The 18,910-nt window shown below is 41.7% G+C and overlaps 2 protein-coding genes and 1 long non-coding RNA gene across 10 annotated transcripts in view; 1 reads left to right on the forward strand and 2 right to left on the reverse strand.

Moving 5' to 3' along the window:
* LOC135343942 (sushi, von Willebrand factor type A, EGF and pentraxin domain-containing protein 1-like) overlaps window positions 1-18,910 on the reverse strand; it is an 89,276-nt gene that overhangs the window by 9,527 nt on the left and 60,839 nt on the right. For 7 of the 8 annotated variants that reach the window (XM_064540987.1, XM_064540986.1, XM_064540984.1 and 4 more), the window contains 12 exons: window positions 13,525-13,647; window positions 13,156-13,332; window positions 11,530-11,667; window positions 11,089-11,283; window positions 10,768-10,947; window positions 10,352-10,528; window positions 9,940-10,056; window positions 9,646-9,768; window positions 9,337-9,459; window positions 9,131-9,195; window positions 8,481-9,004; window positions 7,850-8,242 (listed from right to left, as the gene is read on the reverse strand). In XM_064540987.1, the coding sequence (XP_064397057.1) occupies window positions 7,981-8,242; window positions 8,481-9,004; window positions 9,131-9,195; window positions 9,337-9,459; window positions 9,646-9,768; window positions 9,940-10,056; window positions 10,352-10,528; window positions 10,768-10,947; window positions 11,089-11,283; window positions 11,530-11,667; window positions 13,156-13,332; window positions 13,525-13,647 (2,204 nt within the window). In that variant the 3' untranslated portion in view covers window positions 7,850-7,980. Of the gene's footprint in view, window positions 1-7,849; window positions 8,243-8,480; window positions 9,005-9,130; window positions 9,196-9,336; window positions 9,460-9,645; window positions 9,769-9,939; window positions 10,057-10,351; window positions 10,529-10,767; window positions 10,948-11,088; window positions 11,284-11,529; window positions 11,668-13,155; window positions 13,333-13,524; window positions 13,648-18,910 lie in introns of those variants that run through there. The other variant, XM_064540991.1, reaches the window with a different exon arrangement.
* Window positions 1,925-3,539, reverse strand: LOC135343988 (uncharacterized). Its single transcript, XR_010397290.1, has 3 exons — window positions 3,525-3,539; window positions 3,037-3,323; window positions 1,925-2,567 (listed from the first exon to the last, which is right to left on the reverse strand). It is a non-coding gene; the product is annotated as an uncharacterized LOC135343988 (long non-coding RNA).
* Window positions 3,693-7,693, forward strand: LOC135343953 (probable serine/threonine-protein kinase DDB_G0278901). Its single transcript, XM_064541004.1, has 3 exons — window positions 3,693-4,079; window positions 4,129-5,211; window positions 6,652-7,693. The coding sequence occupies exons 1-3, from the start codon at window positions 3,849-3,851 to the stop codon at window positions 7,621-7,623; spliced, it is 2,286 nt and encodes a 761-aa protein (XP_064397074.1). The 5' UTR covers window positions 3,693-3,848; the 3' UTR covers window positions 7,624-7,693.

Raw genomic sequence — 18,910 nt, forward strand, 5'->3', positions numbered from 1 at the left:
TACTCACTCTGTGCATTTTCTGTGTACAAATTTTGATTATTGATTTATTAAATATTTTTGTCGACCACAAATATACAATGAAAATTTGACGCATGCGCAGACAACTAGTACCAGGCCTAGTTGTTCGCCTAACCGTTATAAAAGCGAAAACTCGGCCTGGGATCGTGGCTAGTGTAGATCCATCCTGATTTGAGCACTGAGCACAGAGGACTCTCAACATATTTGCAGAACTGTAGTTTTCACATTATTGTAACCACAATGTAGTTATCAACCATGAATAATATTATTTGTGACCACTATTTACTATCACCCACTTGACTTAATGACATTCCAGGCCAAATTACTTTTTGTTTTTGCTGACTCAGCAGTAGAACACGACTGGATCTAGCTTGTATGGCTATTATATGCTGATAGGGTATATCAGCATATAATACCATCACACAGACACCAACACAACAAGTTGTCAACAGATTCAGCGACAGAAACCGTGCAGAAACATTGTCTCATAAATTAGTCGCCCTCTATGACATGGACTCGTGATTATGCCGCCCAACTTTTAGAGGGCGGCTAAAATATGAGACTAGCAGAAAAGTACAGTAGACGTTACTGCTGAGTCAGCAAAAACGAAAAGCAATTTGGCCTCCAGAAAAAATCTTGGAATGTCATTAAAAGGTCATAATTAGTGAAAGTTCAAGTGATGTCTGACCTCCTCTGGATCAGCCCCCTCCTGAGAAGGGGTCTGAGCACTCTTGTCTTGAGGTCATTTCACAGTGGAATGTGCCAGACCACCTGACCTTACGCCCCCACGTATTTGTTAATTGCACAAAGCGTCAAGCGCAGGCATTCTCTCTCTCTCTGAAGAAATTTATTACATGTATGTATTTTGCCTGTGGTGCTAACTCTGTGCCCAAGGACCCCTGCTTGGCTTGCTTATGCTTCGTAGCAGCGTCTATGTATGAAGCGTTTACCATGCGTAATGCATGCGTTACAGCTCCTGTATAGCAGCAACAACATGCATGTTTACTGCTCATGAATTTCATAACTTACTATCTGTATCCTTAATGATTATCCAAATGCGTTGAGCAACGTGCAGTTCTTTATTGCCTCCTATAATATCATAAGTCAATTGAGCCGCTGGAATTCCAGCGTGTGCAACAAAACTACATCTCAAGAGTGCTCAGGAGGGGGTAGTCTCGCGGGCCATACTCCACAATCTGATACTACGTATGGTGACTATTGCCAGGTTTTCGTGTACAGTTCTGGAATTTCGGAACGATGGCATTTCAAGAATTTCCACACAAAAATGCAAAAATGTACCGCAAGCATTCAAAAGGGGTGTGGTTTTAAATTGTTCACCATTGCTAAAAGTTGACAAGCTACACTGTACTGATCTGAGTCTGTTGGTTTGTACAATCAGGCACTCTAAAGGATCAAGACTATCATTGTATTGCTTTCTTGAATATGTAGCTGATGGATAGCTGCAGTCAAGAATGAAAAGAAAGATTAGGGAGCCCAAAAGTTGGCAAAACTATGGTTTCATTTATTCCAAGCAGAAATAGCCATGGCAAGACCTCTTCTCCAGAGTTTAATACTGAACATGAGATAATGTGTGATATGGAAGCAGAAATCAATGCATGCAATCATAGATAGTAGAGGAAGGGGATTGTGAACGAGATCACGTGAACTCAATTTCATGGACTGTCCGTGTTAGACGGAAGCATTAGCAGAATGGCCGGAAGTAGACAGGAAGTATATAGATCTGTGTTGCTGGGTATGGTTGCAGCCTCCTCTGTGGGCCCTCCTGCTAGTGAAGACATATCAAGGAAGTAGGGACTCTGAGCTATGTGTATATGCAAGCTTTTAGTTTTGAAATTCTTTTTTTTGTAGGTTCTTTCTACTCTGGAAATGTGTCCATGCTCTACAATTATACAATATAAAATATCCATGACAACTCATCATCTATATAACATTATTATGAACTGCAGACAAGCTATGACATTGTAAAGATACACGTACATTATGAACGATATGAGTCAGAATGTGTTGTCAGAGTCCGGTCTTCTGCGTTTGGGTAACGGTTCGTGAACAATTTTTTGACAGAACTTACCTGATCAACTATATAATAAGTGTAGAAGAGTAATGCTTTCACAAATCTAATTAAACATTTAAGGCCAGGATTTTCATCACAAAAGTTCAGGGAATCGATGTATCTCAATCAAAATAGCACAGCACGCTGGTAACTTAGGTTGAAAGAACTGGAGTGATGAGGAGAGAGGGGGTGTAAGGGTATATTCAGAACGTACTGACAAATTCCAAATGAGCTGGCACTGAACACACGAGGTGACGATGACATCAACTCTTGGCAGCTTGACAATGGTGAGCACGTTCTTGACGGCAATTAGTTCAACACTGACTTGGCAACCAAGAAGTGGAGAGATTCAAGAGTTGCTGGTCGACTCAGGTAAAGGCTGATGAGAGCAGACGGGGGATGTCTGCTGCTTCTTGCTTTTCTTTTGCTGAAAAAAACGCAATTTCTGACTTCCCATGCCCATTGTTTACAATCACACCTGTGTGGGAAAAGAGCAACATGACATTTTCACACTTTTTCATTGAGAAAAAATTCTTCTTTCGAGTTAGTACAGCTACTATGTAATAGCTATTCTCATAGAGTAAAGCTAAAAGAATCAGAAAATTCACACTAAAACTTTCAATTGTGAACAGTCAGATCAGGACACCCCACACAAAGAAGGCACCCCATTCGACTTATTTCACAACACTGGAGAACAACAAAAAGCTTACATATCAAAAAAAGGGGCTATCCTGTTAAAGCTCAAGTCAAGGAAACAGCCAATATGCTTACTAGCTTCTAAAAGTGTATCAGAAACTAGATTCTCCCCAAACAGTGCTAAAAACAGGTAAATGGTGAGTCATAGCTAACTTGTAGCTCAACAGGTATATCTTATTACTTAAAACGCTCAAAATATTGTTAGTATAGATTACTACTGACATTAAAGCTCTTACATAGTCGTTTCTTACCTTTAGAACCGAGTAAAACTCTGAAAAGTCTTTAGCCCGCTCAAAATTAGTCAATTCGCGGTCTAACGCGGATAGACCTCAGCTCTCATGTATGATCTATAGCGCACGTGATCTCGTTCACAATCCCCCTTCCTCTACTATCTACGATGCAATAGACAACATTTTCTTGTATTATTTTGCAGCTCTACAGATCTAGATCTACAATTGTTGAGTATGAATCATCTATTGTCTTGATACTGAGTCTATGTTCACATGATAGCTTCTTCCACTTGAGATACTTTCAGTCGCTGTAGAGTATGGTAACATTGTGGTTAATTGACAGGATACATTCCACTGTGACACGAAAACCTGGCAATAGTCACCATACGTAGTATCAGATTGTGGAGTATGGCCCGCGAGACTACGCGAGACTAAGGAGGGGGGCTCACGGTGCTCAAGCACCCTTGTCAAGTACCCCCTTTCTATCTGAGATTGTACACAAAGTGTACCTGATTGTCTAGTTGAGCACCCCCTTCTCTTCCAGATCTTGCTGCAGTTAGCTAGCTAGTAGGCAAGCAAAACCAATTGGTCTTTAAACTGTTCTGGCTTAGATCTATAAGACTACATGTACTAGTTTTCTTTCGTAGCAAAATAGGTTTCTCTATGCAAATAAGATTGGGCCACGCCCAACTATTAATTATTATGTCAATAATGAGAGGAGTGGCTTCCGGTCACAACCAAATTTCGGCGCTGCGCGGCTAAAGAGAAGACAAAGAGAGAGGGCGCAAAGCGCCCTCTTTTGTCAAAATCCTGGCTACGCCGCGCCCCTCCTCATGTGCACCAGATCAAATTATTGTACACTGTACAGTATAGATCTACTTGCAATGGACAGACTGATTACTGCTCCCGAGCTAGAGCAGTTCACAGTCACTACAGTTCACTTAACTGGACGTGCACTAGGAGCAGGTGCTTATGGCAGTGTGGTGGAGGTGGAGATACCTGGAGCAAAGGTGGCTGCCAAGAAACTGCATCAACAACTTGTTAACCTGGGCTCTCCACTGCAGGTATTCATAAATTTATAGTTTAGCAATCAGTTAATTTCTTTTTCTAAAGGTTGAGAAATGGGTGACTGATTTTGTGGAAGAGTGTAAGCTGATGAGCCAGCTCCGCCATCCTCATATAGTACAGTTCCTGGGGGTGTGCTATCTTCCTGGATCTCAACTCCCCGTCCTACTGATGGAAAAGCTACAAACCAGCCTCGACAACCTTCTGGAATCCAGCCCCAACATTCCTATTGACCTCAAAGTGCACCTTCTGACGGGGACTGGCCGAGGGGTGGTCTATCTGCACAGCCACACTCCACCCATTGCCCATCGTGATCTGACAGCCAGAAACATTCTAGTTGATGACAGTCTCAATGCAAAAATAGCAGATTTGGGCGTTTCAAAGATTGTGAACATTCAGCCTGGCCAACTAGCTGCTACGATGACGCAAGCCCCAGGTAATAATCTGTACATGCCACCAGAGGCAATCCAAGAGGAAAGGGCCGCACGATACAATACAGCCATAGACATCTTCTCCTTTGGTGTGGTATCTCTGTTCACACTGACACAAACCTTCCCTAAAGACCTCAAACCTGCAACATATCATGATCCCGTTGTAAAAATGATTGTTGGCCGATCAGAAATCGAACGCCGTGAAAATTACATCGTGCCTATGAAAGCAGCTCTTGGTGCGACCCACCCCCTAGCCCAGTTGACCCTCGATTGTCTGGAGTACCTTCCTGAACATCGACCATCTGCTGCAGTGGTGTTGAGACAATTGGAGGAGGTTGAAACAACACTCCCTCAGAACTGCACTCAAAGCAAGCTGGAACTGGTTCAACAAAACAGTGAGCTTCAAGATGTGAATGATCACCTGACACGACAAAGCAGAGAACTGAAACAACGAAATGAAGAACAGATACAAATCATTGAGCAATTACAATCAACGAATGACCATCTCGACTCTGAAACAAAGGAACAAGCGCAATTGATCACTGCCTTACAAGTACAACTCCGATTCCGATACAAGGAGACACAAGCAAGTAAAACCACAACTTCGAAAGAGACCATCCAACAACGGGAGAAAGCGGTTAACAAACCTCGACAATTAGAAAATAAAGAGACTCAACCAGCAACCTCACTAAGACATAAGGTAATTTTTGGATTTTTAAGTGCATGCATGGTTGAGTGTCTATTACAATGTTCTTGAATTACATGATAATCCCTAGCCTCGACTCCAGCCCCTTGATTAGTGGGCCTGGTATTTACTGTTGGCGCGTGGGTGGACAATTAATTTATTATTTACCGTATTTTATCTCATTGAACGTTAAAACAGTATTATTTTTATCTTATTGTGATAAAGAACAGAAAAAAGAAAAAGGAGAGGCTACCTCTCTGTATATACTGTAGACAGAGACATGCAGCTAAGTAAAACATCAGCTCTGTAGATTTATTCATTAACTTGAGGCTCGGATCGGATACACACTCAGGCAACAAGTTAATCTCATAAGAAATTAGTTAAACCTGTGGGTAAAAAATAAATGTGGATAAGTACAGTGGCTGTGACGTAGCATAATGTGAGGACTACTTATTGATTTACACAATAGATTTACCATTGAAAGCACTATCCATTAATACACACTCAAGCAACAAGTCCCTCGGATCGGATACATACAAGTCCCTCGGATTTTAAACACATTCAGGCCACACAGTTCTCGGATCAGATACCACGTACTTACTCTATGACCAATTTTCGGCAAATGTCACAACAATACTTCCTTCCAGAGAGAATGGCACTGAACGTCGAACAGACACACCAACACTTTGAAGATGGCTTCACTCAGAGAAACAAGAGGAGAAATCACCATCACAACACTTCTTTCATCACAACACTTCTTATCACAACACTTCTTTCAGAGAGAGGTGCACTGGTCCTCACATCAATCAAGAAAGGGAGTGTCTGGAAAGCAGATGGACTTGCTCTGGGACTTGCCATAGCCGGTCGGTACGGTAACCACATAAACACCAGCGTACAGACACTTCAACGCCTCCAGCTGCTTGTCTTTCAAGACTAGACCTGGTTTTCCAACACAGGATAACGCGTACGCGAGAGCAGACGAGAAGGTAGCAGACATTACACAACTTGGACTAGATTTCTTTTTTCAATGACATCATTATAAATGAAACGGATATCAATGTTTTTACAACTAAATGCGGAATAAGAATACTGATAAATATACTACAATTTACAATTACCAAGATTCTTGGTACATGCGTAAACAGTGTTTACCAGGCCGCCTTTCTCAGCGGCCTGGAATCGAGGCTAGATAATCCCAAGAGAGCACATGAACATAATAATGTGTGTGTATATGGTGATGTCTCAGGATGTTACCTCACAACCACAGTGACAACAGATGACTTGCTGTATATGATTCAACATGACGTCGTAATGATGCCTATCACAAACATGTGAAATGAATCCATAACTATATTAATTTGGGTTTATAAGCACAAAAGCAAGCATAAATAATCTCTGCACTGCTCTCTTAAATAATTATTGTGATGATGACTTTAAACTTCCTTTTTTATATAGGGTTTTCCAATAGCACTGCTATCAACTCGCTTGCTATCAACTCTCTTCTGGAAGAAATGCAAAAATTCTCCGAAAGTGATCAGTACACGATTTGTTGCTAACAACAACAAGCTGTACACTATAGGCAAGATAGGTGACCCCCAGGCTCTGCACGAGTACGCACCTGATCAAGATGAATGGATTGCACTTCTCAGCCCCCCCATTGAAAAGTTTACCCTAGCAACCCTGGAGGGCACATTACTAGCAGTGCCAGTACTAGACACTTCGTATACCTGGGCTAAAGCTTCTATTTTCAAATTGGTTGAATATAAAAAGCTATCATTCAAGAGGCATCAATGGATTTTGTCTGACTTCACTTTGCCACGAAATGCAACCCAATCACATCCTGCTGTAGTGGAATACAGTAACTACCTTATCGTTGCTTGCTGTGCGCAAAAAGATGACCCTATTCATGATACTATTGAGGACGCCTATAGCCGCACCGACATTAAACTATGGATTCTTCAGGCTACGAATAACACATGGATTAGTACTACATGCCCAATTAATAGCTCTAATTTCAGCACAATGCTAATTGTGTGCGACCATCTGTATGTAGTAGGAACCAATGGGGGGGTATTTAAAGCACACGTACCTTCTCTTATATCGCGATCTGTTTCTCAATGGAAATTGTGGGAATTGTGGGACACGAAGGTCCCAAGTATGCCAAGTTTGATGTCGTCTCTTGTAGCTGTTGGCAACAGCGTGTTGGCTGTGGGTGGTACTAAAGATGTTGAGTTTGGATGGGATGGTATTCCCCCTACTAGTATTCTTTTGTATGACCCAGCCATGAAACGATGGACGAAGAGAGGCATCCTTCCTGAAAAATTTTACCAGTACTCTTGTATCGAACTATCCGGCAAATTGTATGTATTTGGTTTAGCTTCTGACGCACAAACCACTGTGATGTATCAGTGTAAGAGTATTCTGTAAAACATTAAATTCAGTTCACTTATAACAGCTGCATACCAATTTTTCCAATGATCATGAAACGTTTCACTGTAAACTGTAAATAATCATACTGCACAATTATACATGAAACAGCTTGTTATAAAGACGGCTTTCCCCTTAAATTAATAGTGGTATAATTTATACTGTAATAATCCCGATCAAAGAGACCGTTCGTGCCTCCCTTAAAGAACATTATTTTAACGCTTATCCTTATTTAATTTGGTTATTGTGAAATGAAACAGTTTGAAAAATAATTATAACGTTTTACTGTCAGTGGTAAGCATATATTTGATAATTTTCAGCTTGATGGAACAAAATTAATAGTAAACTAAACAACTTCTAGTAATTGAATTCAATGTCTGCTACTCCTTGATTGTGCATGATAGTGTCACCACCCTGAAGGGGTGTGGTCATCTGGGAGTACGAGCTCGTGAGGGCAGGGGTGGTGAAGTCGTTGCTAGAAGTAAACGTAGTGAACTCAGAGCCTTGAGCTAAATCGGGAACGTAGGTAGGTTTGATTCGCTTTTGTCTCTGAGCGGAGGTCTCTTGGAAGGAGAGAGCATCATTACTGGCTGAGGCACCTTCCACAAAACCAGGGGGACTGCATGCATGTGCATGGGTGGTAGAAATGATTAATAAGGGTAATGGTGCATGTGTATATACACAACATCTTCATGGAAGAGCAAGAGATGTGTCACCATACTTTACATACATAATAGCAGAGCTAGTGTACGGGTATATGCCCATGCATGCAATGATTAGGTCATATGGCACTGTGGCTACTTAAACAACGTTTGAGGGTGGTGCCTATTCAGAAAAAAGTTACAGTAACAACTTACCGTGTCTTGCTGATCCTGGATATCCTGACGATGAACACACAACAAATTATGAGCAGGGTGAGAATGAGCAACAAGGCAACACCACCTCCCACTGCTGACACGGCGATAATCTCTATCATACTTAATTGAACTCCCTCAGATTCACCACTAGGCGTTTGTTCAGTTGCTTGTGTACCTGTGGTTGGTCTAGTCCCATTGTCTGACGGGTTCATACAGTCACTCTGAATATCAAATGACTCAAATTCAACTTCACAATACGAAGCAATCCTTATCCTCACTGATTGTACTACAAGTGAGGGACTAGTGGAGATCCAGTCTTGTAGAATAGCAATAAGTTGAGTACAGTTTTCACCATTAGTGACATCAAGTGTTGCTCTGTAAACGGCTAAATTGCTTGTGGTGCAGTCGAGTTGGGCGTTAGTGATTTGAGAGGATAGTAGCATACAGTCGTCTCCACACTCGTTATTGACAGTGGTTAGAACGCCAGCTGTTAGGTCTGATGTTTTGGCTTGTGGTTCGGCAGTCTGTGTGTGTGTGTGTGTGTGGGTGTGTGTGAAATTGTCGTACTTTAACATAACGCGAAGTACCCCCATGCACACTAGGCAGATAATTATATTTGATTAATGATAAGCAATGCAAAAGAAACTTACAAACCACTGTGAACATGTAACAATGTTCTCCAATACCAGCTGGAAGTCGCTTGAGCATGGAGGAGCTGATAAATAAGAAATAAGCACATTAGCCGTGTATTAAACAATTATCTTTGTACAGTGTAGGTTACGTATAGCCGTTGACGTTTATTTATAGGATACCATACATTGTTCAATACAGGACCAATGCATTTTATTCTCCTTACCTTCGCAGGAAAAGCCATCCCCCTCGAAGCCAGGTCTGCATACACATGTGAAGCTGCCCTCCGTGTCTGTACAGATAGCTCTCTGGTGGCAACTGTGACTAGCCTCTGAGCACTCATCAATGTCTGTAGTGAAAACAGAGAAGATAAGTGTGGCAATGAAGGGTAGTCTCAGTAGCATGATACTAGCAGGCCATCTCTTTTAAAGCTATGCATGCACTAGCTGTTGGTCTGCCAAAAAGTGACTAACAAAAACAGATTTCACTGTACAAACAGATTTCACTGAACAATGTTGCAGTACAAATCAGTTACTTTGACAGTCCAATCCTCCTCCCCTGTAGCCTGGTCTGCAGACACATGAGTGACCCCCCTCAGTATTGATACAGTTAGCATTCTCATCGCAATTGCCGCTGCCACGAGCACACTCATCAACATCTGCATGACAGAGTTACAAACAATCATAGCTAGCTACGTAAAAGATATGGTTATAGAAAGATCAACTGTCAAAAATGTGATGAAGAATGGTCTACACAGTTAATGCTCCTTCCCTTTATGTGCTCCTGCTTTAAGTGATACCAACACTTACAGCTACTATGTGAAACTCACCAACACAGGTCAATCCGTCTCCTTGGAATCCCCTCAGGCACTCACAGCCATACTGTAAGTCACCCACTCGTACACAGCTGGCCCGAGGATGACACTCATCACACACCGCAAACACGTCTGTAAACAAAATAAATAAAAACAGTTACACAGCAAAAACACATATGTTATATGGGATGCATCATCGTATTTTAGTGTTAAAATGACAGAAATTTATGTCATTTCTACATTAAATTTCAAATGATGCATTTTATTTGAGATGTTTTAGTTATTATAACACATCTGTTTTTACTGTGTATCTTATAAAATTAGCTATAGTAACACCTTTTTATGATGTATGCATGTACACTTTACTATATTGAGCGATCGAAACCTTCTGCTTTTGGTTATGAACAATCTTTGCTATGATACCTACCTTCACAGATTGGTTCCTCTGGAGACCACACTCCTTCTTCTGTACACACTCTTGACTCCGTCCCTTCCAGTCGGAAGCTTTCCGGGTCACATGAGTAGTTGGCGACGGATAGGTAGGTAGTCAATGATAGAGTGACAGTACCATTAGGGGGATTTGACAGAGGGCCACAGTCGGCAACTAGACAGGAGGAGGAGAGGAATAATACTGTATAGCAGGTGATTTTGTTGGTGCAAATGTTCATGTGAACTATGTATTACTTTCGTATATTGTAGTATATAATTATAGTAACGTAGAACCTAGCTATTGTGGTAGAATAATTTCGCAGTTTTAATTTTCGGATGATGCACTGTACTATAAATTATACAATACGAAAATAATAAATTTACTGTGCTCTTTCAGTCAATGACCAAACTCACTCTGGCAGGTTGGCTGACTACTGGTCCACAATCCGACTGAGTTGCAAGTTCTGTTCACCTCACCGACCAAGTTAAACCCGGTGTCACACTGGTAACTCACTGTGTCCCCAATTTGTGTACCGTTCAGGAAAATCTGACCATTCGTCGGGCTCTCCAGCGAAACACACTCCTCATTTGGTGCTACATCGTAGAATGCGAATAAGAATGCCGTTTATTAAAATGTTCGTTTCCTATACACTACCGGTATAATTATATGGATACAATTACAAAATGTACTTTTTTTTAATTACTTGTACAGAAGCACAAAAATCTAACACTTACGTTCATCTTCAATGATGGTTATCATAGCCTCAGGCCCGACAGTGACTCCCACATCAGTGGTACTGAGTACCCCAAACACAGTGACATTGTCTCTGAAGCCTGCCCCGTCCACAATCGATATGGTAACAAACTCCTCCATTTGTCCAGGAGCCAGTGTGAGCTTCAAATTCTGACGCTCTAAATAGTCACGAGGAGCTGAACAAGTGGAGAGCAAAGAGAGTAGTGGCATAAATTATAATTGCTTCGTGTCACAATGCACTTTGTGTAAATTGTATAACTATGGCAAGGGCCTCATGTGACATGCAATGTAGCTTCAATATGTTTCTCATGCATGCCGGGTACATATAATCTCGTTTGTGGATCTAATAGCTTTCATGAAAGTACACCACATGCTTTAGTATATATGCATGAAATAAAGTTACATGCATGCTTGATACTCACCCACTGCAGTCCCTGCTCTGGTGTTGAAGAATACATTGACCTCTCTATCAGTACTGTTCCTTTTGATGACACGTAGCAATGCAGCCCCCACAGTTTCTAGCACTCGGTACACTTTCGGCTCAAACTCCACGTGCACAACTGCATGCAGAACGAAGGGAGAGCATGCAGTAGATAAACTGTACTCAGTACTAATAATTATGCATGTGCACAAGGCATGATTGTGTCTAATAGTATAGATCTATTTTGAATTTAATTCGACTGTTCACATAACGTTTATTAGTATAATTATACACAGTACTAAAAGCTAAGTACAAATGTTCCTTAGTCTATATAACATCTGTTATTTGGTGCACACAACACAGTTAAGCGCTTTAGCAGGATTGTACGGAGGACACTGAAGCCCATGACAAGCAGCCGTAACATGATATAAAAGTGCACCATTCTGATCACCAGTAGTGCCTGGAACTGAACGTTGGATCCTTATCTACGCAAATATTCTGGCTACGTTGGCGGTCAACAAAATTTCCTTCAGACACAATGTAGCCATAGTACTCTCTTGTCCAGCTAGCAGGGCAGCTAGTCTTGGCAGGTATCATAATCGAAGAAATCCTTGTGGCAGAATAGCAGACAGAGCAAGGCACACTGTGATCATGGGTTCCAACAAGTGGTCCCTCATACTCGGCTCCATAAATAGGTGCAGCAACTCCAATATTTGACCTGAGGGTATACTCAGGATTATCTGGCAGGCACAAATAGTCAGCTCCCCCTCCTTTAGCAGTAAAAAACGTTCCAGCAAGTTGACCAGAATACAGCAGCTCTGTTCCAGGCACATCTGGGCAACCATTGTATCCCCATCGAGTGTACGTCAATCCCCCAGAGGCAGGTCCAGGAACTCCAGGTGGTCCTTGCTTCCCGCGGGGTCCCCTGCTCCCGGAGAGTCCCTGTGGTCCAGGTGATCCATCCCTTCCATCACGCCCATCTCGTCCCTGAAGAATTTCCAGGCATGTACTTTTGTTAGTATTGACTTCAGCCACACTACGCTCGCTTCTGGCCAGTGATGTAGCTATTAATGAACATTTAGTAGTAGCAGTGAGGGTCTCCTACACTTACCTTCAATGAAGACTGTAGGCTCCACAACTAAGAAAATTGCTGAAATTAAAATACTACCGACTATCATCTTCTGTTAGGTGTTGCTATCTGACTTAGCTGTCTATCAATTAATTTTTAATGTTGATGAAGTGACATCTTTTTATACTGCAGCTACAAAATTCAATAACACCATGAATAAATATGTGGCTGACGTAAGAGTTAACCATACACGTCATATTTGAAGTAAACTATCTATGAATGGACTATGACAAGGTGCGAAGAAAAATCACGTACTGGATGTAAATATTCATGTTTTGAATCATCCTCGCTTGACATAAAACTGGCAGACATTTACGCATTAACAAACGGCAAAACAAGTTTTTAGTGGATAAACATATCTTAGCTAGACATAGAGGAAAGGTGGCTATAGTTATACGCTCTGAATTAGTTATTATAACTGTTTACTTCATGGAGGACTGCAATTAGACTCACCGTGTAATCAATGTACCCTATGCCAGTATGTAACCATCAACACACCTTTCAAACAAAAGATGACGGCAGACTCCCACTCTCCACCCTCCAGACACACCCTCTCCTCACCCCCCTGAACAATGAACCCCTCATCACATTCATGGATGGCAACGCCCCCTACAAGAGTACCGGGGGTATAGGTGATGGTCCCGTTAGCAAGAGGAGGAAGGAGACCACAATCAACTGCAATGAGAAATAGGAAATTAAACAGATACGTTGTTACAGTAAACCTGTAAGACTTGACGTCAAAAATATTATAGAAAAGCATATTCTATAATTATCGTACAAGGATTCTAGAGTAAACTAAAGAAAATCATTACATTGACACTTTTGAAGGATTGTACAACTGCAATTTGCTGCAATACAATTACTCACGTATACATGTTCGACCATCTCCCTGGAAACCCTGCTGACAGGAGCAGCTGAACCCTCCTAGTGTGTTGGTACAGGAGGCATTGCTGTGACAGTCGTCCTCCGACAAGAAGCACTCATCAATATCTAGAATGGAGAGGGGTTAGGTTATACATGGTGAACAGTTATCGGGTACAAAAACAGTATACTGTAATTAGTTTGCTCCATTTTATTATTTAACGTTAAAGCAAAGTGAGAGTGAGAGTGACTATTAGCAAACAGTTTTTTAGTTTTTACCACCAACACTCACCCTCACAGGAGACCCCATCACCGGAAGGTGAGTAACCTTGGCTACAGACACACTCGAACGAGCCGACAGTATTGACACAGTCTTGTGAGCAGTCACCGCCTTCCACCATACACTCGTTCACATCTGCACAAAATATTGGGAATTATAATTATCATAGCAGCAGGTATAGCGCCTTTGTACAATACACATGCAGTAAATTACGATGTGCTTATTATTTATAGCCAGCATGCAAGTGCAATTAACCAACAACATCGAAATATAATTATTACACACCCTGAATCTAATTATGTGTTTGATCTGATTCTTAAGCTAGTTGAGACGTATTGATTTTGTCTGTATAATAGCAGGAGTGCTCCTGATAATAGGCACATACACTTTAATTATGTACACATGCAGAGTAATACCTTCACAAGTAGGGGCCATATTCGACCAGTTTCCACTCCTCAGACACACTCTAGTCTGGTTGCCAAGCACCTCGTAGCCAGCCCCACATTGGTAGTCTGCTATGGAGCCAGTTGTGCGAGATAACTGTTCATTAACTGAAGTGATATTTACTAGACCGTTTGGTGGAGAGGTCAATTCGGGACACTGAATCAGCTCTGCAGAGAATGGGAGGATAGATCAGGCGATTTTAGTGAGTGCAGTGAGAATCTATACCAAACAGAGCAATAGCTATACGTATACCTGAATGGAGCTATTAATTTTGGTCTAAAACTAGTAGCAGGTATAAGCGGATTTTCAACAACCCATGAATCTTTTCAACCCCCTATGTATAGAATAGTTTTGCCGAATAATCATGCTACAACTATTAGTTGTCAGTAAATGACACCCACTTCCGGTATGTTTACAAATTTCACTATGCACATACAGTTTACCTTCACACAGTGGTTCCATGCTGGACCATTCTCCGTTGGCCAGACACGTGCGGCTGCTGTTTCCTAGCAACTGGTAACCACGGAGACAAGCGTAGTTAGCGACTGCCCCCAAACTAGTCTGGTTGACCTGCTTGAGCTCTACTGAACCAAATAGGGGAGGGGCCAGAAAACCACAGTCAACAGCTGCATAAAACATTGAATGGAAATTATACGGTGCATGCTAGTACAAGAGTAAATTCTTATAGTTCACTGTTGTTAAAACAAAAAGTAACATCACTTGTAAAAGTAAATACGTACAATTACAGGTTGGGTCTGGGCCAGACCACACCCTGTTAGCGGTACAAGATCGGATTTCCTGGGAGGGGGGGTCCAGTAGGAATCCATCGTCACAGCCATAGCCAGCTAGAGAGTTGAAAGTGGTCAGCCCAACGGTCACACTGCCGTTACTGAGAGAAGACGGTGAACCACAATTCACACCTGTATAATAATTATCAGGAGGGAGAGAAATCATCAGCATGAGCGCATTTTCTGAGCTTAAATGAAGGCTTCTGGCTCTAGCTATACTAGGAACAGTCTCAACTTTATTTAAGAGCTACTGAATGCATATCTCATTAAACTCGTATTCAATGTGCAAAAAACGGTTTTATTGAAAAACAGGTCCATGGATTTAGCAGCAGAGCAAATCAACTTACGTTCACAAGATGGTTGAGTGCCATTCCAGGAACCACTAGCCTGACAGATACGAGAAGCGGAGCCCTGCACAATCTCAAACCCAGTGATACAACTGTAGATTGCCTCTGAGCCAAAGTTGAACATGGATGTAAAGCTTATGGTGGCTTGAAATGGTGGAAAGAGTCTGTTACACGTGACAACTGTGAGAAAAGGGGAATAGTAGACAATAATCCATGCAACTTAAACATTTCTATGTAGTTTGAAGATTGAGTCCTACTCCATGCAGTTACTCTTTGGCTTACTCTGACAAGTGACTGAAATATTCGACCATTGTCCGTCGGCCTGACAAAAACTGATCGTATTGACAGCAACCTGCGCCAAATATCCTTCATTGCACTCATACATCACGAATGAGTTGACAGTGGTTGTGATGGTGACAGACGATGGTCCTCCATTCTCCAATGTGGGGGGTGGGCCGCAGTCGACAACTTTATGGGTGTGCATTAAGCATTAATTAATTTATGCACACTGATGCATGCATGGGTGATGACTAGCCTCGATCCCAGGCCGCACTTCCCACTAGGGAAGTGGGCCTGGTATCGACTGCTTGCGCATGCGCTAATATCCCCCCGGTATCTGGGGGCTTTGGATAACATCGTTTATGCTCAGTAAAACTATGACATCACAACGAAAGGAAGTGGATTGAAGGAAGTAGATAGAAAGTTCGATTGATAGTTTCTAGCCCATCGGATAGCATTCTCTGATAGCTACACTTAGCCTGCTATGTTAACAAAAGACTCACAGCCTGCAACAGTGTGAGTGACGATCGTCTGAAAGGAGTGACGGCTGTAAGAGCCTATATGGACAGGCCACGCCCATTTAACACTAACTTTAGTGAAAGTCTACTATACTACTGCTACTGATTCTATCAGAAGAAAATAGCAGTACAACAAACCTACACAGCTCTGTCTCTAGCTAGCTAGCTATATAGCTCTGTGTATGACTTTTAGGATAATTATTTTCTCTGATGTATTCAGTATTATAGGAATATTTACGGGAAAAAAATCCAATAATTTGGCGCTTGCGCAAGCAGTCGATAGCAGGCCTTCTTCAAAGGCCGGGGAAGGAGGCTAGGGTGATGACATGCATTAAGTCAAGAATTTCGACCATTGATCAGTTTTATCAATAGCTACACAGTCTGATCACAAAGGAATGTCAATGTTTACTGTCAAGTAAGTACTGTAAGGATGGACTTGCAGCAATATAGTCATGAGCTGTGCAAATAGAACCCAATGATGTGCCAGGTATGACATAACCTATGCCAGGAAGCATGGAATATTAACAAGCTGTTAGTTTGTAGCCATGCAACTCTAAACATGTTTTAAATAATTATGCTGGTAGCCTTCTCATACTAGATTCAAAAAGCCTACTGGATGAAAAAAGTACATTTTATATACAGTACTATAATTATAGCAAGGAGAATGTGACAATGACCTACGATTGCAAGCAGGCTCAGCTCCTGACCACGATCCATTAAACTGACATGTTCTACTAATGTCTCCTTCTAGTGTGTAACCAGAGTTGCAGCTGTAGGCTGCTGTGCTCATGAAGATGGTCGTGGATACCATGACAAGTCCATTACCAGGATCAGTGAGAGGTCCACAGTCAATGGCTATAGAAAAACAGAGTATAAACATGCAGTACAGACAGTAACTATAATAAAACTGTTTGAAAAAACGTGACTTAATGATGGAGAGAATTAGTAAAGCAAGGATTGACCTACTATAACTCACAATTGCAGACAGGCTCAATTCCAGACCAACTCCCGTTTAATTGACAGGTTCTAATGACATCACCATCTAACTGGTAACCAAGATCACAGCTATAACTGGCTGTACTCATAAAGGTGGTTGTGTTGACGCTGATGTCACCGTTTGTTAGCAATGGTAGGGGGAGGCAGTCAACAACTGCATGAGATACAAATGTAACAGAAATATTAACGCCATCGATCCTATTAGATGGGCAACATACAAATTGTATAATGCCACCCAGTTAACAGGAATCTGCTGTGGGAAATTTGCAGATTCAGTATACATTCAGTGTACACGTACGTGTGCAGGAAGAATCCACGCCTGTCCACAACCCATTGTTCAGACATGCTCTTGTGTCCGATCCTTGCAGTTCATAGCCTTCGTTACAAGAGAAGGTAGCCAAAGAAAATCTTTCAATAGGACTGGGCTGGGACACTTCTCCATTCTCAAGTGCGGGGAAAGGAGTACAAACTGGGCGGAGAGAGTAGTTGCGGAATGAGATGCATGTAACATCCGAGAAAATCACATTAATGGGTACTGACTTACAATCTTGTCCTCTAGACAAGTGAATAATTATTACACAAAATAGAAATTCGAGCAGGTATGTTCTATTCATTATTATCAGGTATTAGCTTTCACACTTTGTCTTTGTACTAGTCTTAGGTAGAAGCTACACATACATAATATAATTGTGGTAAACTTGCTTTAGTAAGGAAACTGCTCCACATCCTAACAACCACTCTTGGCTTCAATAATGCAATGCGTATTTCACCAGCTAGATAGGGGGCGTTCTATTAAGTGAATAATTATGTCTATGTTTACTTGAATCATGAATGCAGCATGCAAAATTAATGTAAAATTAGATCTGCAAGCATTACAAACAATAATCCATAATAATTATTTATAAAGAGTGTCCACTGTTCATTCATCCTCCTTCTTGGCTGTCTTGACATATGGAATGAGGGCGGCCATTACATATCCTGGGCTGTAAATGATCAGGAACATGCTCAAGATCATCATTCCTGTAGAAACCTGAACACATGCAGGAAAAAGATTTTATAGACTGTTTGCACCAAGTCATACAATAATTGGGATCGAGTGCATCTAGATCTAGAATACACATGTACAGCGAACAGCTCCTATATTTGAGGTAGTATGTAGTTAGTAGTTGTTATTATGTGTATTTAAAACTACTGTGGGGACAGAGAAGCTTCACTAATGCACCTTAGTGATTGCCTCTTGCCTCACTGGCACTGTGGACTTGGGGGCCTCCAGTATGGTGCTGAGTAGCGGTGCTGTATCTGTGGAAGAGCGACGAGCCCCACGTCCCTGCAGCGGAGCAACCCTAACTGCCATCCATCGTGGAGAACGAGTGAGGAGACGAAGGGTCTGTACAATCATGATAGCTGGAAGATATAATTATAACTGATCGAGACTGTATATTCTAGTCTACAAAAATTGCCGGATCTCGTATTGTTAAAAATTAATGTTCTTGGACAAGCTATAATAATTATGTAGACTAGAGGCAGTAGTTACAGGCCATATCAGCATGGAACGCTGTAGCTATGGCAGCATTGAGAATCAATGATCTAGAGGTAGATCAAGAGTAAAACACTGTGTTGGCCTGTAGCATTGAGAATCAATGATCTAGAGGCAGACGCTGCGCATGCGCATAGACTATTTTACATTATTGAGGGCGGGGCTACTTTTATGATCACCTCAAGGGAAACCTGGAGGGAAAC

The sequence above is a fragment of the Halichondria panicea genome, chromosome 11 (genome assembly GCF_963675165.1).
Source record: "Halichondria panicea chromosome 11, odHalPani1.1, whole genome shotgun sequence".
Taxonomy (NCBI): domain Eukaryota; kingdom Metazoa; phylum Porifera; class Demospongiae; order Suberitida; family Halichondriidae; genus Halichondria; species Halichondria panicea.